This window comes from Grampus griseus, assembly GCF_964374135.1.
Source record: "Grampus griseus genome assembly, chromosome: 20".
NCBI classification, from domain to species: domain Eukaryota; kingdom Metazoa; phylum Chordata; class Mammalia; order Artiodactyla; family Delphinidae; genus Grampus; species Grampus griseus.
In genome coordinates, this window is record NC_139014.1 from 47,337,235 (window position 1) to 47,362,622 (window position 25,388).

Below are 25,388 nucleotides of genomic sequence, written 5' to 3' on the forward strand. Positions count from 1 at the left end.
CCACCTGCCGATGCAGGGGACACCGGTTGGAGCCCTGGTCCGGGAATATCCCATATGCCGCGGAGCAACTAAGTCCGTGTGCCACAACTACTGAGCCCACGCGCCACAACTACTGAAGCTCGCATGCCTAGAGACCGTGCTCCACAACAAGAGAAGCCACCGCAATGAGAAGCCTGCACACTGCAACAAAAAGTAGCCCCCGCTCGTCGCAACTAGAGAAAGCCCACGCACAGCAACGAAGATCCAACACAGCCAAAAATAAATAAATTTATATTTTAAAAAGTTTATTTAAAATAAATAAAACAAAGAAATTCCCTGGTGGTCCAGTGGTTAGGACTTGCTGCTTTCACTGTGGGGGCCTGGGTTCGATCCTTGGTCTGGGAAATAAGATACCTGCAAGCCACACAGTGCGGCCAAAAAAAAAAAAAAAAAAAAAAAAGGTAAAACAAAGAATTACAAAGGTGGCAAAAATGTACTGTTATAATTTTAAATGTTTTTGCATTCTATAACCTCACCCTTGTACTTATTGTGTAATGGTGCTAATGTTAGCATTGAAAAATGAAAGTGAGATGTAATAAAACTCCGTAGAAAAGTTTCAAGAACTGCTATGCCACTTGATCCTATATGTTTAGGAGAGAGTACCTTGTGAAATTGTATACATCATAAACATAGCCTTAAAGCAAAACATATTCATTGATTATAGGTTTATGAGCTACGTGATGACACCAGCTCACTTTATCTTTATTCCTTTTGGGGAAATTGCCTTAAATTATGTGATGTCTCCAGAAACTAATTTCTTGCCTAAAACTGTCAACTCTGTACTTGGTGGTTTTCTCTTCAGGCATATCATGGGCAAACGTGGCACGTCTGCCCATTTTCAGATAAGGAAGCCAAGAGGTTAAGTCACTTATTAAGGTCCCAGAAATGCTAAATGGCAGAGCCAGAACCAGAATCCAGGTCTTGTGATGCTTAATCCAATACTCTTTTCACCTCTCCAAAGCAGGAGCTGGGACCTAACCCTTTAAAGGGCATGCCTGCCCCTCTTCCTCCTTCCTGTCAGGAGGCCACTTTCACTCAGGTATCTACACCTGCCTGGAGCACCTGAACTCCAGAGAAGCCAACTTGGTCCCAGATCCAGGTGGCTCCCCAATAGTCTAACCAGGGATTCTTAAGTTGGGGCACTTTGGAATCCCCCTAAGGGAACTTTGCTGACGTTTCCACCTCACCTCCAGAAATTCTGAAATATTTGGTCTACAGAGCAGCCTGGGATTTTTTTTTATTCCCTAAAATTATGACATTTTGTGGTTTAATGTTGCTGCCAAAGAATAGGAAAGGATCTGCTCATTAAACCTGCTTCAAAGGAGGTCATGGAGCTTTGCATGGATGTGGTTTCTGCTGCTGATCTCAGAAGTCAGAACACCTCCCCCTTTGAAGCAAATGCCTGGCTTTAGGCAAAGCTCTTTGGCTCTCCTCCCCACAAGGTAGACGTTCTATATCTCAGGATATAAAACAGAATTCATCTGTTGGATGGTGTTAGGGTGGAAGGCTAGTCCCACAAGCTGAGGGCTGAAACAAATGTAGCCATACCTGGACATTGCGCACTGTTGTTGAGCGTGCTATTCTAAAGGAGCAGGATAGACCTTTGACTGGTCTCTGAGGGGTTGAAATGTACATTGTCTCACGTAATTTCACACTTACGCCTTGTCAAGGGAAGGGAATCCCCCGATTTTGACGAGACCTAATATAATCATTTATGTCCCTCTCCATGAATCCCAGTCTCCTCCAGGTTCAGCCCCTTTCTTCTTTCATCCTAACAACCCACATCTCATATTAAGCAGTATTTGTTAGGATGATGGGAGGTGTGACGTATTTGCCTAATTTAAGGTTGTTTGTCCATCTCCTCCAGGGATGCTGCTTTTCCCTCTGGGCTCTGGAGACTTTCAACAGTTGCCCTCTAGTGCTGGAAACAATCCCAGATTCTTTCAACATCTTGGCACCAAAGATACTGCCTGAATCAGTGTGTCCTCTCTTGGGGTCCAGCACGGTAGGTCAAATTACATACTCAATCATGATTAAGGAAAGGTCTAGTTTGACTATCTAGAATGTATAATTTTATAAGATTGATTGTTGCTTATCCAGGGGTGGCCCTATCCAAAATTAAAGAATGAAATTAACAAAGCTTTATGGTTGATCCATCTGGTTGCTACATTTTGGTTCACTGACCCTCCTATATTCGGTAGAACTTGTGGACGCTAGGGTCAGCTAATGTTCCTTATCACCCTGTGAAAAAGTTACCAATCCCATGATAACTACTGATCTAGTGGGATATAAGGAGCTTTGCAAAGCCAGCTGGCTATATTTGCTCTTGTAACCAGCTTTATCCTGTGCCCCCAGTTCCTGCCATTACTCTTCTGGGTTAAGGTACTGCTCCTTGAGGCCATTGTTAAAATTCAGTTTAATCACAGAAGACTTTTCCAGGTAAACATTTCTCAGTCAACATGTACAGACTGTCTCTGCTCAGCGCTGTGCTCTGGGCAAAATCCCAGAGGGCAGGTTGGGTTTTTATCACTAGGTGGGGAGATGACAAATAGTCTTACAAGAGAATACAAGAGCCAAAAGGTCAAATTAGCCCAAATGCCAGGGGTCAGGAGGACAGTGGAGGAGCGACTGAAATGAGAAGAGAGGAATCAGGGAAGTCTTTGTGGATGTGATTTTTTGGAACCGGGTCTTGAAGTAGGGAAGCCAGATAAGTAACCCAAACACCCTCATCATGCAGGATTTTATTCCAGTAGATGGGAGATACTTTGTGTACATGTAAGGCAGATGTGGATTTTTCTGGATGTCACATTTGAAATTTCCTCTCTGCAGCTGACTCTTGGTCAAAATAGTGCCAAAACAGGCCTGGACAAAACCGAGCCCCATGAAGAGATGGAGGTAGATGTGTATTCAGTGGGACTTTAGGAGGGCAGCCAGATTGGAGTGAGGAGAGTCTGAAGATGTGGGTGCTAATCTAGTCTCCCCTCGTCTTTTTTTTTTTTTAATTTATTTATTTTTGGCTGCGTTGGGTCTTCGTTGCTGAGTGCGTGTGGGCTTTCTCTAGTTGCGTGGCCAGCAGGGGCTACTCTTCGTTGCAGCGCACGGGCTTCTCATTGCAGTGGCTGCTCATTGCGGAGTAGGGGCTCGTTGCGGAGCATGGGCTCTAGGCACATGGGCTCAGTAGTTGTGGCTCACGGGCCCTAGAGCGCAGGCTCAGTAGTTGTGGCACATGGGCTTAGTTGCTGCGCGGCATGTGGGATCTTCCTGGACCAGGGCTCAAACCCATGTCCCCTGCATTGGCAGGCGGATTCTTAACCACTGTGCCACCAGGGAAGCCCCCTCCCCTCTTCTGACCTGAGTAAACCTGGACAAGTCGCTGAATCCTTTGGGTCACCATCACCTGTGAAAGACTTTTCTACAGTTGCCATAGATAGCCTAAGCTTCCAGAGACCCTGATCATGGCTAGTTTATATGAGAGGGCTTTGTAAACTGCTAGGTATTTGTAAGGTTTGGATTTATCGTTCTTTTAAACCATGCCTCAAAGCTTGTATTTTGCCCACTTGAATAAGATCTGTACACCATGATATCATATACGGATGGCATTAATGTAGTGAGGTTAAGGATCATTTGAATGACTCACTACTGCAGAGAGAGTTTGAACGAGGGAGGAAGGCAACAAGCCCGAGATAAATCTAGAGAGAAGACGTGTGGGTGTTGGCAGCAGAATTAAGCCTCAGAGACAGAGGGATCCTTTTGCTTGAGAAAGACCCTGAGGTGTCATCACAGCTATGGATTTCAGTGGCAGTGGACCCAAGGGCAGCATTGTGGGCAGGCATGTGGCGTAAGAGAAAATACACTATGAACAGCAAATAAACAGAGCATGGGAGATGGCAAATGGATTGCATTAGCCTGAGAGAAAGGTTGCATCATAGAGAAGGGATCTTGCTGAAGGACTGAATATTGCATCCAAGATTTTGTTAAAATTGAAGTATAGTTGGTTTACAGTGTTGTGTTAGTTTCCAGTGTACAGCAAAGTGATTCAGATATATATATATATATATTCTCTTTCAAATTTGTTTCCATTATAGATTATGACAAGATACTAAATATAGTTCCCTGTGCTATACAGTAGGTCCTTTTTGTTTATTTTATATATAGCAGTATGTATCTGTGAATCCTAAACTCCTAATTTATCCCTCCCCACCCACCTTCCCCCTTTGGTAACCATAAGTTGTTTCCTGTGTCTGTGAGCCTTTCCGTTTTGTAAATAAGTTCATTTATATCATGTTTTTAGATTCCACATATAAGTGATATCATATGAGATTTGTCTTTCTCTGACTTACTTCACTTAGAATGATAATCTCGAGGTCCATCCATGTTGCTGCAAATGGCATTATTTCATTCTTTTTTATGACTGAGTAGTATTCCAATGTCTCTTATACACCACATCTTCTTTACCCATTCATCTGTTGATGGACATTTAGGTTGCTTCCATGTCTTGGCTATTGCAAATAGTGTTGCTATGAACGTTGGGGTGCATGTATCTTTTCGAGTTAGAGTTTTCATCTTTTCCGAATATCATCCATGATTTTTAGGGGTTGTATCTTGAGCTGGGAAAACAAAACCATGAAGACAGAGTGAGGAGTCGTTCTGGCCTCCTTCAGGTTCACTAGTCACATTGGAAACTTATATGTCCCTATGATGGTGGGAGACACTTGGACTTGATTTTCCTCCCATGTTGTTTCTCAAAATAGAGCCTCAGAAATATTCATGTAGGACTGCCTTGGCCTGGATGGCAAATAATTTCTACTCATATGGGAATTCAGACTACTTAGTAGCAGTTTCCTGAAGTGTTGTGATAAGCAGGCTCTAGGCAGGCTCGGTGGGCAGGGGCACTGTCAGGGCTCAGTCATGTCTTAGCCCTGGTGGCAGTGGGCTCATTATCTTGCTGACCTTGTGAAGACTCCAGAGCCCTGGGGAGGAACCTTGTACCCTGGGGCTCCTGGTTTGTCCTCTGATCACTTGCTCCCTTGTACATTCTGCTGTTGTCTATTTCCAGTGCATCCCCTCCCACCACCTCCGGCTTGCCTTCCTCAAAGCCCAGCACTGACCCCTCTGCCAGGGCAGCCTTCTCTTCTCTGTCTCTCCACCTGGCACTGAACCATGGAGCAGGTACTGGGAGAGTAAGGTTTTCAGGTGTTGCTGCATTTTATTCCATGTGAAAGGGGCCATGGTTTCACCTGAGAGAGAGACATGGACCTTACGAGGACCCTGGAGGACGCTCTTAGGTTTACAACTTGCCCAAGAAGGATCTGCTATCTTGGCTCAGTGATAACATGACCTTGCTGGATCAGGCTCAGAATTGGTTGCCCTGAGCTCCTTGGGGTAATTGTAACTCTAGAAAAGGAAGTTGCCTTTTTGTTTTACTTCCTTGCATCTTCATAGCTGGAGGTGCAAGGGGAACACTGAAGACTTTGTGTTTTTTTTGTCTTGCTGCAAAGCTTGAGGGATCTTAGTTCCCCCACCAGGGATCTAACCTGTGCCTCCTGCAGTGGAAGCGTGGAGTCCGAACCGCTGAACTGCCAGGGGATTCCCTGAAGACTTAACTGAGCCTCGACTCAGCTTCAGCGAGTTGCTTTAGTGTGTGGAGGTGAGATATGAATATTTCAGGTCAGCCTGTTTCTACTAAACATGGGCCCAGCACAGCCAGCACCTCTCTGGGACATGTAACAGAGTGCTGGCTCTCAAGGAACGCTCTGTCTATATGGGGGGAAAGGTATGTTTGTAGGAAATGGTTAAGTCACATAAGGCTAAATGCATTTGTGTCATGCTGAGTGAGATTTTGGTCTGTAGGATGTACTATGAGGTTGGTGCAGTTGAAAGGAAAGGAAGGCAGGATCAAGGAGAGAGGTGATAGTGATAAAAGAAGTGGATGTGGGGAGTTGGTAAGAGAAGTTTACAGGAAGAGAAAGCTATCCAAGCCAGTGTCCTTGTGTCCTGGCCCAGGGTTATTCACCTGGGAGAGAAGGGTTTTGAAAGACCTGAAAGTTTGCAGGGTTGGTGCTTTTGGTCATTTCTTCCAGAATCCTAACAATGACTTACATTCACAATGTTATTTAAATCTCAGGGGACACTGAGTGCTGTTACTAATATTTTGGTAGTAGTTTGGAATATGGTCCATAGACAATAGAAAATATAATTATGATCAGTACTTAGGTCCACATCAGAGCTGTAAACTAATCTGAGAAATGACACGGTTTTGAAGTATAAGATAGGAGAGTAGCCAGTACTGGTAGCCCTCCTTCCCACATCTTCCACGGATAGAAGGGACAAGGTCGAGCAAGAGCAGTATGGCTTTTATTTTCCATGTACCTGTCTCTGTGTGAATTCAAGAGGGCGGCCAATGTTCCTACCTGCCATTTTTTTCAAAAGGAGCAAAACTTCTCATACTTACCTGTAATAAGACTCAATTCGATGGAAGTCCTGAACCTGTTAGGAGACAGTGAAACATCAGCCCCTACCTAGTCATACACATCCTCATACACACTGGGCATGAGAATGGTATTTGTGGACCATATGCCTTGGCCTCCTTCCCTTGATAGGTCCCCATTACTCCAGATGGCCCCTAAATTGGCTAGTGTAATGAAGCAGATGGTAGGCAGGGGAATATCCAGGAGGATACAGCCTATCTTTTTCCTGTTTAACCCACGTACAGGGGCTGATCAAATGAAGCACTGTTAATGTCTGCACCAGTGATACCCAAACTTTAGAGTGCATTAGAACTCCTGAAATGCTTGTTAAAACACAGATTGTTCAGCTCTAATTCCAGAGTTTCTCATTCAGGAGATCTGTGGGTGGGGCCTGAGAATTTGCATTTCTAACCATCATTCCAGATGCTGCTGATTCAGACACCACACTTTTTGAATCACTGACCTAAGCTATTGGTTTCCAACCTTGCTGGCTGCATATTGGAATTGCTTGGGAAATAAACAAAACAATAAAGCCCAGACTATATCTCATATCATTTTCAACAGAATCTATGTGGGTGGCACCAGACATCAATATTTTTAAAGATCCCCAGGTGAATTAGTCAGTAAGGAAACACAAAGTAAAACCACTATAAGAGGCCACTAGATCTCTATTGTAATGCTCAATTTAAAAAGAAAAAGAAAAAAAGAACTGATCAGATCAAGTGTTGGCGAGGATGTGGAGGAAAAAGACTCATACACTGCTGGTGAAAATGTAAAATGTGCATCCACTTTAGAAAATGGTTTGCTGGATTCTTTAAGAGTTAAATATGTGCTTACCATATGACACAGCCATTCCACTCCTAGGCAGCTATCCAAGAGAAATAAAAGCTTATGCATCTGTGCATATAAAGAAGTGTACATGAATGTTCTTAGCAACTTTGTAATAGCCATAAACAAGAAACCACCTGAACATTAATAAGTGAATAGATTAAAAAAATGTGGTGTATTCAAATAATTGAATACTGCTCACTAATAAAAACATACTTAAAAAAAATCTCCCCAGGTGATTCCAATGTGCAGCCAAGATTGAGAATTACTGATCTAGGTTCTTGAGACAGAAGACTGTTAATGTAGGTGTACTAGATAAATACAGTAGAACCAAATGTCTCCCATTCTTGGTCTGTGGCAGGATACTCTCGTAGTATGGACATCTTTCCTTGGGATGAATGCAGGTGGCAGTGATTGTGATGGTGGGTCATGGCTTGGACAGAGGTTCAAGCAGAATGAAGAAGGTTGAAACAGCAATCATGAAAATGGTAGACAAGCTGACTAGGGAAACAAGATGATTTCTAGGCAGAAGTGAAAGACCTCTGGGAAGTGGAGACCATAAATTTATTTTGGGGTTCTTCTCCAAAATGTACGATTTTCCCCACCAGCTGTCAGCGGCCTGGGCAAGGAAAATGGACATTTCAACTGATCCAGGGTTAACAAACTTCCAATGCAGTTGCAGACAGTAGGGCAAAGGAGTTAAGGATATTGGTGTGAGAATGGCTAAAGTGATGGACCCTATAGTCTAGGGCCTAATCCCATGAACTCAAGCAAAAGCTTTCTTTTCCCCTTTCTTTCTTTTTTCTTTTTTTTCCTGATAGGTGGTGTACTAGATATATACATAATATCACTTTCTGTGAGTAGTCACTCCCTTCCCTGTTCCATAGGATTATGGTGAGGCAAACACAGAAGACTGCCCCCACAATTGAGGCAGACAAGTGACCCAGATTTGGCTAAACCTACTATCCCTGTCCCCTGAATACAATGATTAGTCCAGGGGTGAGCACCAGACCTAAACAAGGCCAATCATAGTCCTTCCCTGTAACTGATATTTGGGAGGGGTATCATAGTTTGAGGCAACATTAGATAGGATGGAAGGCTTCTCCTATGGAGTTACCTTTGAAGTGAGACCTGAATAACAAGAAGCAGAGGAAGTAACAAGCACAAAGATGCTGAGTTGAGAAGGGTCAAGCTGTTCAAGAAATAAGGAGGCTAGGGGAGAATGCCGTTCCCATTGCCGGAACCGCTGTCCCCTTCACTCTTGACCCGGGTAATTCCCGCTCAACCTTCAGATTTCAGCCCAGACATCACTCCCTCCAGTAAGCCCTCCTTGACTTCAAGAGCGGGTCTCCCTTCGCCCCCAGCAGATGACTGGCCTGTTCCTAGGATGTAGGGGTCTGTGTTTACCAGACTCGTGTAGTTCAAGGGAGGGAGTGACGGGATAAGGGATGCAGGGGGGCGCGTGATCTCTGCCCGGTGAGAAAGCGAAGCCAACTTTCAATTTCTCAAGTACAGATCAATGCTTGGGGAGCGACAGCAGCGCGCAGAGCGGCCGATCCCAGGGCGGAAGTGCGTCCTTGGAGCCTTTCTAGGAAACTCGGAGGACCTAGCTCGTCAGTGATCCTGGGGCTGAAGTGGGGCATCGCCAGGCGCACAGGGCCACTTCAGAGAGGTGGTGTGGCAGGGCAGCGGCGAGATGGGGCTAGGGTGAGTGCGAGAACCGGCGCAAAGCAAGCCTGGAAAGGGTGAGGAGACCCCGGCCTGCCGACCACCTGTTCCTCCTGGGCGTGCGGCGCGCGTTGATTGGCTGGAGTGCCGCCCGGGTACCGGAAGTGGCTGATGCCCATAGCCAGTGAAACCCAGACAACAGCTGCGGGTTCTGAGGCAGCGGGCGGAGCAGCGCGGGGAGCCCGAGGGGAGCGTGTGTGGGGCGGTAGCTGCCTGAGGTGAGACCTCATTCTGTCCCGGCCGGGGGTGGAGGGTGCTGCGCTCCCGAACCCCTGGCCCACGAGCCCCGCGAAAACCCGACGTTTAGGCCCGTGCCTGACTCGGGTTCGCTCTGTGACCTTGGACTTTATGGTCTCCCCACTCCGCACCGGGTCCCCACCGGCACATACCCTGGACGCGGCCAGGGTCCGTCTCCGTCCTGGTTCCCTGCCTGTCAGCCGCGGGCACAGGAGCAGCAGGGACACCCCCTTCCGCGGGGGTGTCCTTACGTGGGGGATGATGGGAGCTGTGGTTTCCTCTGACATTCCATCCCCAAGTAAGCTGCGGGGACGAAATGGCGGGCAGTGTCATAAACTTCAGGCCTCCTGGCAGACTGTGCCCAGGGCCGGATATTGGTTTAAGAGGGTTAGTTACGGAAAGGAGACAGATTTCAGTGCAGAGTTAATAGAGCCTTTTGATTGTGGAAACCAGGAGGACAGAGGAAAAGAGGATAACAGTGCTTTAAATTAAGTGTCATCCAGATTGGAAGAAGGAACTTATTTTTACAAATAGTTATTGACGTCAGCTATGTGTCAGACACCGATCTAGGCTCTTTAGATACAAAATGAATGAACTATCCAGATAGTCCTCAAGGGTGTCACAGATTAGTTATGTAAATAAGATATTTACACAAATTCATTTAACAGATATTTAGCAGGTACCCGAAATGTGCTTGGCGCTGGGAATATCAAGATGAATAGAACATCATCCTTGTTCATGGTCTGAAGAAGGAAGCAGAGATGAAAATAGAGTAACAGTACAATGAGGTAGCTGCAACAAGGTGAAGGAGTCTTAGGGACAGAGAAGAAGACAGAGAGGACTCTCTGTGTCTGAGCTGAGTCTTGTAGATGTTTGTTAAGTGTAAAAGGTGGGCAGTAGTATTCTAGGAAGTGGGAATAACCTGTTCTCAAAGGCAGAGAAGCTTTAAAGAATAAGAAGTGTTTGAACTGCAGCACCCTGAGCATGACTGCAGCTCCCACCTGTCATTGGAGAGCATGGGACAGGAGATGGGAAGGGAGACAGGGACCTGACCAGGAAGGCATGATGAGCCATGTTAAGAAGTTTTTATTCTGTAGCCATTGGAGAGCAGTGAACAGGAAGCGACATGATAACTGTAGTACAAAGAAAGAGGTGAGTGAAATGCTGATTCAGAGGACCAAGAGATAACCTCCTTCCTGCAGGTGTAAGTGAAGACTTTGGGGAGGAGGTGATCCTTGTACTGGATACTGAGTATTTAGTAGGATCTGACCTTTCAGAAGTTAAGGGAAAGTATTTTTATGAATTAAGATGCTTTTGTCTATAAGTCACAGGATACAATTCAAGCTGGCCTAAAAAATACTAGTGTATAAGCTCTCATAATTGGAAGTCAAGAGGTAAAGTGGTTTCAGGAATGACTGAATCTAGTGGCCCTGCTGGCTCCATTTCCCCTCAATTGTCTCAGCTTGTCCTGCCTTCATCCACAGCTGGTAGTGAAATGGCAGCAGCGGTTCCAGGCAACAATATGTAGAAGTCTCTACTGTGGTTCTCTCAGGACGGCAGGAAACTATTCCCAGAAGTTCCCAGCAAACTTCCTCAGAGTATCATTGACCCAGATGAAGGCATTTGTCCATTCCTGAAACAATCCCTACTGTTCTGAACAGTTACTGGCAAGGGGAATGGTATTAACTTAACTGGGTTAACTCATTTGGAGCTCACTCCTGGAGCTCTTGGGTGAGGTCAGATCTCCTGCAAAGAGTGCGAGGCCACTGCAAACTTTTTTGCTCAAATATCCCATAAAATAATTTGAAAAGCTTTGTGTATCCCCTTACGTGTTTGTAAGTTGACATCCAAAATGTTTCATCATTTTTTCATCATGAATTTGGAATAGTTGCAAAGGATGTTACTTTTGGTATGTTATAAATTTTGACATTTCAAAATTAAACGTCATGCCAGTTGGCAGGATTCCTGCCCTTGGATCCGTATGCTCACCACATCCTTCACCCTGTCTGTAACCTCCACTCTTCCCTCCTTCCCCCACTTCATTTGTCTCCTTGTCTCACTTGGTCATCTCAACTGTGTCCTGGCTAACATCCTCAAGTCCCTCACTTTCTCATTCTTCCACCACACGTGTCCCCAGATTCCCAGCCTGCTCTGGGGCTGTCAAAAGTGTTGATGGAGAAAGTCAGGAAAGCACTCCGATGGGCTGATTTCACTCCTCTCTACACTGATGCCTCCAGCATACTTGTCTCAGCAAGAGGTTGTAAGGGTGTAACAAGAGAATGTGTGTAAGTTGCTTGGCACATAGTAAGAGCTTTCATTACTCCCCAGAAGTTTAGTGCGTCCTCACTTATCTTCTCTCCTTCTTTACCCCAACTCTGCACATGCTACATTGAGGTCAGAATGTTCTTTCTGTTCCTTTTCTTATTCCTCCTGTACTTCCTAAGTCTCTGAGGCTTTGCTCACCCCATGCTCTGCCCAGAATGCTGTTAAGTGCAGTAGTCTTCAAATGACATATATTGAGGGAGTCCACAAACATTTTCTGTAACATCTGTAAGTGCATGGATTGTTGAAAGGACATCAGTCTCTAGATCCTTGACTTAAGTCTGTACCCTTGCCTACCACCAGTGTGCTTGAGAGTGGACCTGTGGCCTATAGATTTCTCTTTTCCACCTCCTTTTTCACAATTGCTCTTTTCCTCCTTTACAGAAGAAAGACAGACCTCTCACCCATGCCCTCCTTAATTTTACTATAGCATATCACTCTGGGGTGGAAAAACCTCTGGAGTGCCACACAGGGGGACAATTTACTGAGGGAGTAAATGATTCTTGGACCTTTTATACCTCAAGTCCCAATCTTTGCTTTTTTTAAATTTTTTAATTCTTTCCAATCTTTGCTTTTAACAACATTTAAAAAAGACCTAATCAGGCTGTCAGCTGATAGATTATTCAATGATTTTTTACTAAAAATCACAATATGTTTTTGGCAGATAAGTTTAGAGGACTAAGTGATATTGCTATCCTAAGAGATTGCTGTAAACTCTGATTTAGGCAGTTTGGGCAAACTCAGGTCCAGTCACAGTAACTAGGGTCAGTCTGATAAGCGTAATGGAAATGTGACCTAATCAGTTGTATTATATTCCCTGTCTGCTCCCAGAAGTTTAGGGTAGGGTTGGGGGAGGGGTCAAGTTGGAGGGCAGGAAAAAAGACTGCAGAGCAAGAACTGACAGTGTTATCTGTAATCCTGCTGCTTTGCACATGTGTTGATCTGCTTGGTGGACCAGACCTTGGTAGAGATGGATGCATCAGACTGAGAGTTAGATAACTCCAGTCACTCAGACTGTCTAACACAGTGGTTCCCAAACCTGATAGGGCATCAGAATCACCTGGGCACTTGTTAAAAATACGCATTCCTTTGCCTACTCCTGGAGATTCTGACTCTGAGAGGTCTGATGTGGGACCTGGAAGTTAGTATTTTTAGAGATTTTCCAGTTGACGTTTCTTCATCTAACCTAATTCCAGGCCAAGAATCATTATTTAAGCATTGTTCATTAAAAAAAAAAAAAATCTTCCTGCTGTGATTGTAAGCCAACTAAACAATTTTTAGGGTTTTATGTGGTGGCTTCTCATGTAGACAGTATGGTCCTTTTGAAGTTTTATTTCTCATGGTTAATTAATAGGTGGATATTTGGTTTATGCATCAGTATTTTGTGAATGAGGATTTCTGAGTGCATTGAAAAAAAAAATTCCAGATCTGCAGAGTTGAAGACCCTATTCTGAACTATGGAGACCCAGTAGATGCTTGTCATCCCCCAGACTGAGGACCAAGAGTGGTCCTGCTCCTAAGATGGCACATCCATCTTATCTCTCTTCAGAAACAACTAATTTCAAATTTAGAAAAGTGAAGAAGAAATTATGTTTGGAAATAAGAAATTTGGAATAAGAAATTATGTTTGGAAATTTAAATTTATGCTATGAGTAATAGAGTGTTTCCATATGAGGACGAGGTCTAATGTGTATCTGTGCCTCTGGAAAATCAACCAAAAGGAGAATGGCTTTGGGACTTCCCTGGTGGTCCAGTGGTTAGAACTCTGTGCTTCCACTGTAGGGGGCATGGGTTTGATCTCTGGTCAGGGAACTAAGATCCTGCATGCCGCACAGTGCATCCAAAGAAAATAAAAAGGAGGATGGCATTGATTTGTGTATGAGAAGGTGTCTATTAAACAAAACAATATTTAACAAATGGCATTAATATCGTGTCACTGGTGGAATGCAAAGTAAAAGAATAGTCAGAGGGGGCAAATTTTAGTTGGGGAAGACTTTCTGGACTAGAATTTTGAACCAGGTGTTGAAGTTGGGGATAGATATACATACCTAACTTCTATGTCTTGCATCTTGTTTTACTGTGGACACGTGATTTTCCATATGGTGTGGGACAGATGTGGGTTTTATGAAGGCTGACTTTGTATGGAGCTTGATGTTGGAAAAGAAGTAACTATAGGAGAGATGCTGGTGAAAAGGAAAGGCCAGCGAGGGGGTCAGAAGTAGATAGGGACTGAAGTACCAGCTTGTAGAACTTGTTCCTGGCTGAGCATTAGAGAGAAATTTATTTAAGACAGTGCTTTCTAACTCAAATAGTACAATGGATGAAGATAGCTAAATTCTCTACAATGGATTCTTACATTTACATAGGTACACATTACCTATAATTTTCAAAAATTTCAGTGAAAAGGAGAAATGCAGTTTTTGTGTGCCTGCCCTTATTCCAGGGGAAAATTAGAGAAGGCGCTGAGTGGGGGAAAGTTGAAGAAGATTCCAGGTCATTTTTAGGGGTAGCGCAAAGAGCTTCCAACACTTCAGGATTTCAGTAGGAGATCAGGTTCCTTCCAGGTGTCAGGAAAGAGGGCTTACCAGGGCTGCACCCCTGAGTGATTAGGGAGGCCAGAGGGTATGATCCTGTGGATGACTGGAGGCTGGGCAGAGAAAAGGGGCAGTACAAAGGGCACCCCAAAATCACCCCTTTCCCCTTCCCTCACCACTTGACCCCAGTCTCTCCTGCCTCTCAGGATCTTCATTTCTTCAGTAATCTCATCTTTTCTTCCCTCTTAACCTTTCTCTCTACTGGCACCATCCTTTCTAATATAAACATGTTCAAATCTCTACCATCAGAGAAAATTCTTCTTTGACTTTCTTTGACCTTTTACACTACTGCCCATCTTGGTCCTCTCCTTTCACCCAGATTTTTTAAAAGAAGCAGCAAATTAATTAATCAGTCCACTGCCACCTGGCTTCTGCTTCTGTCATTCCATTGACTCTGTTTTTACATGTCATCTGTGACCATCTAATTGTCCCAGCAGATGTTTTCCAGTTCTTATCCTACTGGATCTATCAACTGTGTGTGACGCTTTGTAATTCCCTCTGCCATTGCCTTGGTGACTTATATGACACTTTTTCTGATTCTTCTCCTACTTCACTAACCATTCTTTCTCTTCTTGGCAGGCTTCTCTTCCTCTACCTACCCCTTTATCATTAGGGTCCTAATAGGAAACAGGTACTTCGCTCAAATTAGGATAATTTGAGAAGGGTTTATTTGCAAAGAAGTTAATATAAAGGATGTAGGTGTAGGCAGGATACTGAGGAAAGCTGGGATTGGCAATAGCAGAGTAGTCACCAGCCCTAGGCCAGAAGAGGCAAGAGGTAGGGGAGGGCCTGGAGCCCACAGAGACAACTGGGTAGGATGATTCCTTGAGAGGAGTAATGAACTTCAATTGAGGGACACCATGAACCCAAGGTGATCTCATAGGAAGGAACCAGGAGGATAAATACTCTGACCTCACTGTCCTCCCTCCTTCCAGCCTCCTGCTAGGGCTCCCCATTGGTGGAACACAACTGGAAGCCAGAGGGCCCCTTGATGAGTGCTATATAGGTTACCTTCTGGGGCAGAGAACAGGGTGAAGAAAAGTTGAAAGATCTGGAGGGGAACATGGAAGTTAACTGGAGTACTCTTCAATGTTGGCCTTGGCTTTCTAGGTTTCTGTCTTCAGTATCTGACAGTTGTCACAACTATACTCATTATTGTCTATGCTGAGTACTCTCAAGTCTGTATCTTTAGTCCTGACTGCTCTAAGCTTTAGACCAATATATTTTGACTGATTCCTTGGTACTTCTGTATGGATGTGTTGAAACTCATCTTGTCCAAAACACAGCTCATTTATCATCTTCCCCCCTAACGTAGCTGCTCCTCAATATTCCCAACCTTGGTGGTATCACTATCCATCTAATTACACCTTCCTTACACCTATATCCAATCATACCCCAAGTCTTAGAGAATTTGTCCTCTCAAGCACTTCTCTAGTCTGTTTCCTCTTCATTCACACTACCACTATTACCCTAGTTAGATCTCATCACCCTTTGCCTTGATGACTGCATCAGACTTCTAACTGATCTCCTTTATGTCCTTGTCTGCTGCTTTCTGGTTCAGCCACTAAATGGCCACTTGTGTATATCTACCTGAAATGCTAATCTGACCATGAACTGTGTCATTCCTTGGCTTAAAAACCATTCCATGACCCTGCAATATAAGGATGAAGTCCCATAGCTGCCCCATTCCCCCTTGAGAATCACCTTCTGCAATTAACACTTTTATCGATGGGAGGATTGTGTTGCTCAGATTTGCTGTGGTGCACAGATGCACTGCTCTAGGCAAAGGGCCTCTCCTCTTCAATATTAGCTCCCGGTTGCTTAATACCTGAACAGAAGCTGGGCTCATTTCCCCAGCATTTGGATCTTCTGTGAGGGGACAGCTAAATCCTTGGGGCCATTGTACCAATTAGGAGCAAGTTTGGCTTCATAAATTAAAAAAACCATAATAGCTTAAGCAAGGAAAAAGCTTGTTTCTCTGTTAGATAAAAGAAGTCCAGAGGCAGGCATTCCAGGGCAAGTATGGCAGCTCCACAGAGTCATCAAGGACCCAGGTGCCTTCCTGTTCTTGTCCCACTGTAAGGTATGCTGGTGAACTCATGGTCCAGGATGGCACTTCAGCTATCACTTCATGCCCCAGGCACAGCACAGAAGAGGGTGAAGAAATGTATCCCCTTACTTTTAAGGAGATATCCCAGAAGTCCCTTGTGCTGTCATTTGCATTTTACTGTCTCATTGGCCAGAAGCTAGTTACATGGCCAAATCTAGCTGTAAAGAAGTCTGAGAATATATTTCTTTAGGCAGCCTCATTGCTACAAAAATAAATTCATTATTCTGTTGCTGATGAGGTGGGGAAGAGTGGAGATTGGGATAGACAACTAAAAATCCTTGCCACAGCCTTTTAGAAGTTTTAAAAAAGTATAGGCTTTAAGATTTATAAAAGTGCTACAGGGGCTTCCTTGGTGGTGCAGTGGTTAAGAATCCGCCTGCCAATGCAGGGGACACGGGTTCGAGCCCTGGTCCAGGAAGATCCCACATGCCGCGGAGCAACTAAGCCGTGCACCACAACTACTGAGCCTGTGCTCTAGAGCCTGCGAGCCACAACTACTGAGCCCACGTGCCACAACTACTGAAGCCTGCACACCTAGAGCCTGTGCTCTGCAACAAGAGAAGCCACTGCATTGAGAAGGCTGCGCACCACAGCGAAGAGTAGCCCCCGCTCGCCACAACTAGAGAAAGCCCACGCACAGCAACGAAGTCCCAGTGCAGCCAAAAATAAATAAAATAAATTTTTAAAAAACTAAAAAAAAAAAGTGCTAAGAAAATTGTATAAAGGGACCAATTAGAATATTAGTAAGTAAAAATCAACAGCATTGCTATATGTATGTATATATATATGTGTATACACACACACACACACACACACACACACACACACACATATATAACAACAACCAGTTAGAAAATATAAGAAAAACTCACTAAAAGAGAAGACATACAGAAACGTGATGGATATAAAAACATCAGGGTAAGTTTGGAAATTTTACAAAATTATACTAAAATTTATTTGGAAAAATAGAATAGACAGGAATATTTGAAAAAGAAGACTAACAAGTGAGCACTTTCTCTAACATATTAAAAAATTTAAAGCTACAGTAGGTTGAACAGTTTGGTGTTAGAGAGGGAATAGATCAATAGAACTGAATGGAGCCTGGAAATTGACCCAGATATATATGGAACTTTAGACTATGGTATAGGAGGCATTTCAAATTAGTAGGGAAAATTAGGTATTGATACAATTTAGTAACCATCTGGAGAAAATTAAGCTAGAACCATACTTTATCCAAATATATGGGAGCCAAGGGTGGTTCCTTCTGTCCCTGTTATAGCTAAGTCACATTAACCTTTTGAATAGGTAATGTCTACAACATATACAATCCCCTATTCTCTAGAGTTGGTGAGCGCCACAGAACTGGGCTAAAGATATTTCTTCTTGCTACTCATTTCTGGTTTCTTCCTCTATAAACCCAAAGGTTATATTAGTCATTTTTGTCCCTTTCCCAACCTTTTCCATATACCATCTATTAATATGGCCACAATTTTCCTTAAATGTTTTTATTACCAACCTCAGTTTCTGCCTCAATTCACTGTTAATATTATGGAACTTTTATCAGCATCTTCTTACCATCCATTTCCTATTCTCTCCTTAAATCTTTTCCTCTGATAATTTCCCTCACTCTTCTCAGTCAGCGTCTGCTCTTTGTGTAGCATGTCCACCATAATCCTAAATCTTTCTCTTCTCTTCAACAGCGTCCTGTAATCTCACCAGATACAGAGAGTGCTTTTGGGTGCTGTCAGAACCATGTCAAGCTCCATACTCCCTAGTATTGGCTTCATTTAGCTGTGATACAGCCACTTCACAGACTTACCCTCTCTCATTTCAGATTGTGAGATGGGGACTGAGAACAAGGAGGTAATTCCCAAGGAAGAAATTTCTGAAGAATCTGAACCACATGGGGCAATATTAGAAAAACTTCCAAAGGTGGTTTATCAGGGTCACAAGTTTGGAGCAGCATGTGAAGAAGACATATTGGAGGAGCATTCCAGAGAGTCCACAGAAGAGGTTCTGGAGCAGGTGTCCCCTGAGGAGAGAGACTTTGCATCAGGGTTGATTATCTTTAAGAAATCACCCTCAAGTGAGAAAGACCATGAGAATAATGAAAGTGAGCGAGCCTACAATCCTAGCTCAAACCTGATCACGTACCAGGGAGATACTACAGCAGAGGCAGTTAGCACATTTGCTGCTTCTGGCCAAAACTTCATAGAGAATTTAGGACCTAATAAAACACATAGAAATTCTCTGGGAGAAAAGGCTCATACATGTAAAGAATGTGGGAAAGCCTTTAATCAAAACTCACATCTTATTCAGCATATGAGAGTTCATAGTGGAGAGAAACCCTTTGAATGCAAAGAATGTGGAAAAACATTTGGAACTAACTCAAGCCTTCGAAGGCACCTGAGAATTCATGCTGGAGAGAAGCCCTTTGCTTGTAATGAATGTGGAAAGGCCTTCATTCAGAGTTCACATCTCATCCACCATCACAGAATTCATACTGGAGAGAGACCTTATAAATGTGAAGAATGTGGTAAAGCCTTCAGTCAGAATTCAGCCCTTATTCTACATCAGAGAATCCACACTGGGGAGAAACCATATGAATGTAATGAATGTGGGAAGACCTTTAGGGTTAGCTCACAGCTTATTCAGCATCAGAGAATTCATACTGAAGAAAGATATCATGAATGCAATGAGTGTGGCAAAGCCTTCAAGCATAGCTCAGGCCTCATTAGACACCAGAAAATTCATACTGGAGAAAAACCCTATCTGTGTAATGAATGTGGGAAAGGCTTCGGTCAGAGTTCTGAGCTCATCCGGCATCAAAGAATTCATACAGGAGACAAACCGTATGAATGTAATGAATGTGGGAAAACTTTTGGCCAGAACTCAGAGATTATTAGACATATTAGAATTCATACTGGTGAGAAGCCCTACGTATGTAAGGAATGCGGGAAGGCCTTTAGGGGAAACTCAGAACTTCTTAGACATGAGAGAATTCACACTGGAGAGAAACCCTATGAATGCTTTGAGTGTGGAAAGGCTTTTAGGCGGACCTCTCACCTTATTGTCCACCAGAGAATTCATACTGGAGAGAAACCTCATCAGTGTAATGAATGTGCCAGAACCTTTTGGGATAACTCTGAGCTGCTTCTCCACCAGAAAATTCACATTGGAGAGAAACCTTATGAATGTAATGAGTGTGAGAAAACATTCAGCCAGCATTCCCAACTTATCATACATCAGAGAATTCACACTGGAGAGAAGCCTTACGAGTGCCAAGAATGTCAGAAGACCTTTAGTCGGAGTTCTCACCTCCTCCGACATCAAAGTGTTCACTGTATGGAATGATCTGCAAAGCATGAAAGCCTTCTGTGGAAAAGCTAAAGTCAGACTTATTGTTCTCAGTCTGTACCCCAAGTTCTCAGATCAAATGAATGGACAGAACCTCCTCTGTCCTTTTACTGATTTTTATTTAAACAGTTGGTCAAAAAGGTTGAGGCACTTTTATGAACTATTCATTGAGAAGTTTCAGTGTACTGAGTTAAATCATAAAAGCTGTTTCAGGCCTTAATTCTCCACTATCCCTTTTTCCTTTCCTTCCTCCCTCCCCACTAGTGGATCACATAACATTAGGGGTCTTTACTGGCCATCTAGCCCAAATTGTTACTGTTCAGGAAAAATGGAGGAACATGATTCCACCACTTCCTAGGAATGACAGAGTTGACCCCTCGAATATTACCCCTGAAATGTTAAAGTCATGGCCTAGAAGACACACCTCTCTCTTTCCCACTGTTTAGCATTGGAATTTAGTAAGCTTTTATTAGCTTCAAAATCTTCCAAACTTGCTATCAAGTTCCCTTGGAAGATGGCAGCATTAATGAAGAAGCGGGAAGCTTGGGTCATTTCCCATCTCCTGCTAGGCTTCCTTAGTCATCTGAGAGGGTGCCATGATAGAGGAAACTGACAAGCAATTTATAGGATTGTAAGTGAAGGCCCTCAGAATCCAGAGGGGCTGATTAGCAAGGCCAGGGGATAAACAAGTGGGGCCAGACTACTCAGCATGGGCAGAAGCAGCTCTTTCTCATTTCAGGGCCGTTCAGACTGAGTGCTCCCAAGAACTCTGGGCCTCTGCATTCACTTTGGGCCCCAGCTTGTGTTGCTGCTGACAGATCCTGTGTCAGGAAATAACAAAGAGGACTGCAGCTTCATTGTCACTAGGCACCTGGCCACGGTGATGAGCTGGTTCACCTGACTGACCAGGACCCTGCCTTGCCAAAGCACTTAAGCTCATGACCTGGGCCCCACTGCTGGGGTCCCTGGCTAATAGGCCAGGATATGACAGCCTCTTCTCAATTTGCCCTTGGCTTTGGAATTCTCTTTCTTCAGCATTTCTACATGTGTTTTCTGTGTTCTCTTACGTGTTTTTTTTTTTTTTTTCTTCAAGGAAACACATCCTCAATTTTTCATGTGTCAATGTTTCTGAGGCAGTGAATGGTAGTGGGAATTGCACTAATGGGGATCCAGCTTGCTTGGGGTCTGGTCTTAGAACTAGACCTTGAATAAGGCACTTCACCTGCTGATCCCTAATTTCCTCATCTGTAAAATGAGGGGAGTTGAACTAAGTGATCTCAAGTTTCAACTGGCCCAATAATTCCTTTTTTCTTAAAAAAAATTTAACTTTATATATCTTCAGTGTTTTATTCTTTAATCTCTTTATTACAGTAATACTAATCACTAGTATTTATTGAATTTTTACTATGTGCCAGGCAGAGTGCCAGACAGTTTACATTTTTGTTTTCACAGCCTCCCTATGGTGTGAGTACTCTTTTTTTAAAAACAAACAAAACGGCTTTATTGAGGTATAATTTACATACCATAAAATTCACCTGTTTAAGTGTTCAGTTGAATGCTTTTTAGTTAATTTACAGAGTTGCACAACCATCAGTGATGTGGGTTCTCTTACACCAATTTGAAAGGTGAGGGGCAGGGGAGAAGTCAAGTAACTTGCCCATGATCACACAGCTGGTAAGTGCTAGAGCCAAGACTCCAGCCCTGAGCTGTGCTCCTAAGCACTGTGTTGTACTGTGAATAGGTGCATGCATTACTGCCTTATTCGAAATCCTTTGTACATTTTCTATTCATTATTAATTACTACATGAATTTGAATATAATGGATTTAAATCATGTCCTTGGAAACATAATCGGTCATAGCCAAAACCCATCAAGTGGGTTTATTCTGTACCCCAATATGTGCCCCCACCCCCGGGCTCATGCTCTTGGCTTGAGAAAAGGGCTGTACAAGTAAAACAGTTGATGGGGACTTCCTTGGCAGTTCAGTTGTTAAGACTTTGCCTTCCAATGCAGGGGTGTGGGTTCGATCCCTGGTCGGGGAGCTAAGATCCCACATGCATCAAGTCCAAAAAACCAAAACATAAGGCAGAAGCAATATTGTAACAAATACAGTAAAGACAAAAAAAAGTCCATATCAAAACAAACAGAAAAAAGTTGATTACACAGTTTCCACATCCTTCCAGGTACCTCTGTCTCTAGTAGTTAGACGTTAGTAGAAGTTCTTTAACTCATCTCTTTCCATAGGGTGTTTACAAGTGCAGTGTGCTCTCATTCCTTTTTTCATCACTCAAGCTCAAATTGAATTATACCCAAACATATCTTTCTCATGTGAAACCTGGATGTTACTTATTCCCTTAAATTCTTATTCCTGTGTTTGAATATTTTATTTGCACATTCACCCCTTGCCAGCCCTTAATATAGAACTCAGCACCTCTTCAAACTCCCCAGAAAGGATCCCCTCACAGAAACATATCCATGAGTAATACGGACTCTACTCAAGATTCTGGTGTGTAAGAGGTGGAGAAGGGGGTTTGTATCCTACTAGACATCTCGTTCTCAGCAGTCCCTTCTTTGCCAAACTGCCACTGAAGGTTTTTCTCTTTGTCCTCCCCTCTCAGGGCTGTCACCTCAGCTCCTTTTTAGGCCCTTCAATAACAGACCGCTCATTGGAACACTAGAAGGCAATTTAGTGACCAATTTTTGTTGTGCCTGATCATATTAAGGGAAGAAGTTCTCACCTCTCATTCTAAGAAGAATTTTCCAACATATATTAATTCTTTCCCAAGAGAAATTCTGGTGAGTGAAATTATTTCCACCTTTTATATACACTACACACACATCCTGTAACCTCACTACCTGCCCTTATCCACCTTACACCCAGCTAGCTCAGAAATATTTCTCTCTTTTCCTTGTTTGCCCCCTTCCCCTCAATTTTCTTAGGAACCAAAATCTGACCATAATATAATTGGCTGGTAGTCATAATCTAGTGCAAGTAGAATTCTATCAAGGAAAGAAAAGATGTGAATTTTCTTAATTTTAGACCCATTAAAAATACCAGGCCTCACAATCTCAAAAACCTACCAAAATACCCAGAAATACCCTTCAGAATTTTTGCAGACCTAACCATGTACATTTTCATCCTTCCCTAATTAAACAGTTTTACTGGTATATTAACACTTTATGTAAATAAAGTATTTCTTTACAATTTTACTGATTTGATGCCTTTCTAAGTATATTCCAAAGTACATTGTTTCATTATGGTCTTAATATGACTTTGTATGCCATTTTCCTGCCATCCTATAAATTTCACCTTAGTACCCCCAATGTGCTCTGGTAGCTTCTGGTTTTACGTAAGCTGTTCTCTGTCCTTTTATTTATTTTTTTAAAAAAAATAATTATTTTTGGCTGTGTTGGGTTCTCATTGCTGCGTGAGGGCTTTCTCCAGTTGCAGTGAGCAGGGGCTACTCTTCGTTGCGATGCGTAGGCTTCATTGCTTGGCTTCTCGTTGCGGAGCATGAGCTCTAGGTTCGTGGGCTTCAGTAGTTGTGGCATGCAGGCTCAGTAGTTGTGGCACACAGGCTTACTTGCTCCACGGCATGTGGGATCTTCCTGAACCAGGGCTCGAACCCATGTCCCCTGCATTGGCAGGCGGATTCTTAACCACTGCGCTACCAGGGAAGTCCTGTTTACTCGGTCCTTGATCTTCTGCTTTGCTTGGTGAGGTCTTTTATCTTTCATGACAGGGAAAATGTTACCTACTTTGTTTATCTAGATAGATAGTTTTTCAGGATTATCAACTTAATGTAAGGTATTCTAGATCTGGAATTTCTTGGTGTCCAGTGGTTAGGACACCGTGCTTTCACTGCTGAGGGCCCGATCCCTGGTCAGGGAACTAAGTTCCCACAAGCCTTGCGGTGCAGGGGGAAAAAAAAAAAAAAAGATATTCTGGATTTAAAAAAAATGTTACTGAGATTTCTGTGCTGGTGTTTATTATTGTTTTGTTTTGACATGTTCTCCTGTGTGACTCCTGGTCTGAGGCAGTTTCCTTAGGTTGTTAGGTACAGGGTCTTTGAGACTCAGGAAAGCTCTATCTAGAAAAATGTGCATGCAAATTCAGGGAACTCATGGACCATCTGAAACTCATCTTTGGACCTCTGTAGTCCTTTACACGGTCCTGAAATCAAACTTTTACCTATAAAACAAATTACCAAGTAACCCGCAATAACCTCTACCTCATCACATCCCTCAGCTTTGGGGATGAAGCTATGCCAAGACTATCCGCCTGGGTGAACCCCTGAAAGTGAACGGGAGTTGGAGCCTCAGTAAAATCCAGTGGGAAGCGGGACGTGGTGATTCTGGTGATAACCTGAGGAGAGGAGCCTCAATAACGGGGCCCCTGCACATTCATCAACCACCTGCTGAGCCCCTACAACGCGTTGGGACCTGTGCAACGCGCGGGGGGCTAAGCGCTAAGAGGCTGGTGGGGACTTGAGCTATGCAGGAGAGGTCAGCGCTGCGGAGTGGGGAGTAGGCGAGAAGGCTTCGATTCTCCCACGGAGCAGGAAGCCCGCCTCCTCCCTGAGAGCTGGGGAGCGGTGGCCGACGAGGCAGGCGCGGCCCCCTCCTCGAGACCCAGGACGCGAGCTCACCCCTCTGCACCCACTGGCCGTCCCTGCCACGTCCTTTTCTCCAGCCCGGGCCTCGCACTGGGGCTCGGCCGCGACTCGCATCTCTCCTGCGGTGCCGCTGACGAGAATGCTGATGTTTATTTGTACTACGCTTTGCAGACAGTGTTTTCATCGGTGGACCCAACTTTGCCGGCACCGACGAACCTCTACGTCATCGAAATCACTCGGCCACCACTGCCTCCGGGACCAAGAGGTACTGATAAGAGCCTCATCGAGCCCTGAGGCTGGGGCCGCTCTCGGAAGCCTGGGGACCCTTGTCCGTGCGCCACCTGGCGGGCGGGGGCGGGCCGGGGCGGCGCGCGGCGTGATTGGTCGAGGCCCGGGGTGCCTTTTTGCTGGTGACCGGTGGGGGCCGGAGGCTGAGGTGCGAGGGCCCCGAGAGTGGGCTACTGCGCGCTGCTGACCCCGAAGTCAAGTACTGGGGCGCCCGCCGGACGGGACCTGGGCTGGCGTCTCTCAGGCCGCCGTGATTTGTCGTTTGTGAGGACGTTTCACATCCCAGGGTGGGATCTATTCCGCCGTTCCCTGATGTTCATGGAGTCCTTGCCGCGGCCCAGGTTCTTTCGAATTTCCAACCAGGCCAATTAAGATACTTATCTAATAACTAATTATTAAAATTTAATTTAGTGGCAGTGGGAAAGGACATACTCAAGGTACAGAAGGCAGGTTTGGCTTCAGAAAGAAGGAAGAAAGCACTATCCTCTGAGGCTGCTGGAGGAACTGAGACGACAGATGTGGAGGGAATGAGCACAGGGTGGCCAGCAGAGTTGATTATTTGAGGCCTTTTGCTAAGAAGGGTGATTAAGCATTGGAGTGGGCAGATTACCCAAAACATCATCTAGAAAGGAGAAAAATGCTTCTGTGCCCCTGATCTGCTGGTTATGTCGGCATTCTCTGAGCTGGGTTGTGGTGGGGACAGGGCGGAACTTTAGTCACAGGACTATAATCCACACTCCACTCCATTGACTCCCAAGTGGGAGGAATCCCAGGAGTGCAGCGAATGTGGGAGAGGCCCGAG

The 25,388-nt window shown here is 44.3% G+C and overlaps 1 protein-coding gene and 1 long non-coding RNA gene across 3 annotated transcripts; one reads left to right on the forward strand and one right to left on the reverse strand.

Moving 5' to 3' along the window:
- Nucleotides 1-313: 313 nt before the first annotated feature.
- On the reverse strand, nucleotides 314-9,532 carry LOC309838609. The gene is made up of 4 exons (XR_014298370.1): nucleotides 9,452-9,532; nucleotides 6,491-6,525; nucleotides 4,380-4,646; nucleotides 314-393 (listed from the first exon to the last, which is right to left on the reverse strand). It is a non-coding gene; the product is annotated as an uncharacterized lncRNA (long non-coding RNA).
- Nucleotides 9,183-22,897, forward strand: ZFP3 (ZFP3 zinc finger protein). Of its 2 annotated transcripts, none has more exons than XM_082679793.1 (2): nucleotides 9,183-9,280; nucleotides 18,160-22,897. In XM_082679793.1, exon 2 carries the CDS (start codon nucleotides 18,168-18,170, stop codon nucleotides 19,677-19,679), a length of 1,512 nt encoding a protein of 503 aa, XP_082535919.1. In that variant the 5' UTR covers nucleotides 9,183-9,280; nucleotides 18,160-18,167; the 3' UTR covers nucleotides 19,680-22,897. The 2 variants fall into 2 exon arrangements, with proteins under 2 accessions (XP_082535919.1, XP_082535920.1); XM_082679794.1 differs by having other exon boundaries at nucleotides 9,221-9,280; nucleotides 18,026-22,897.
- Nucleotides 22,898-25,388: the final 2,491 nt, after the last annotated feature.

Bases quoted from the DNA above. Each gene is read 5' to 3' on its own strand.
- ZFP3 (XM_082679793.1), top strand. From the start codon at position 18,168: ATGGGGACTGAGAACAAGGAGGTAATTCCCAAGGAAGAAATTTCTGAA.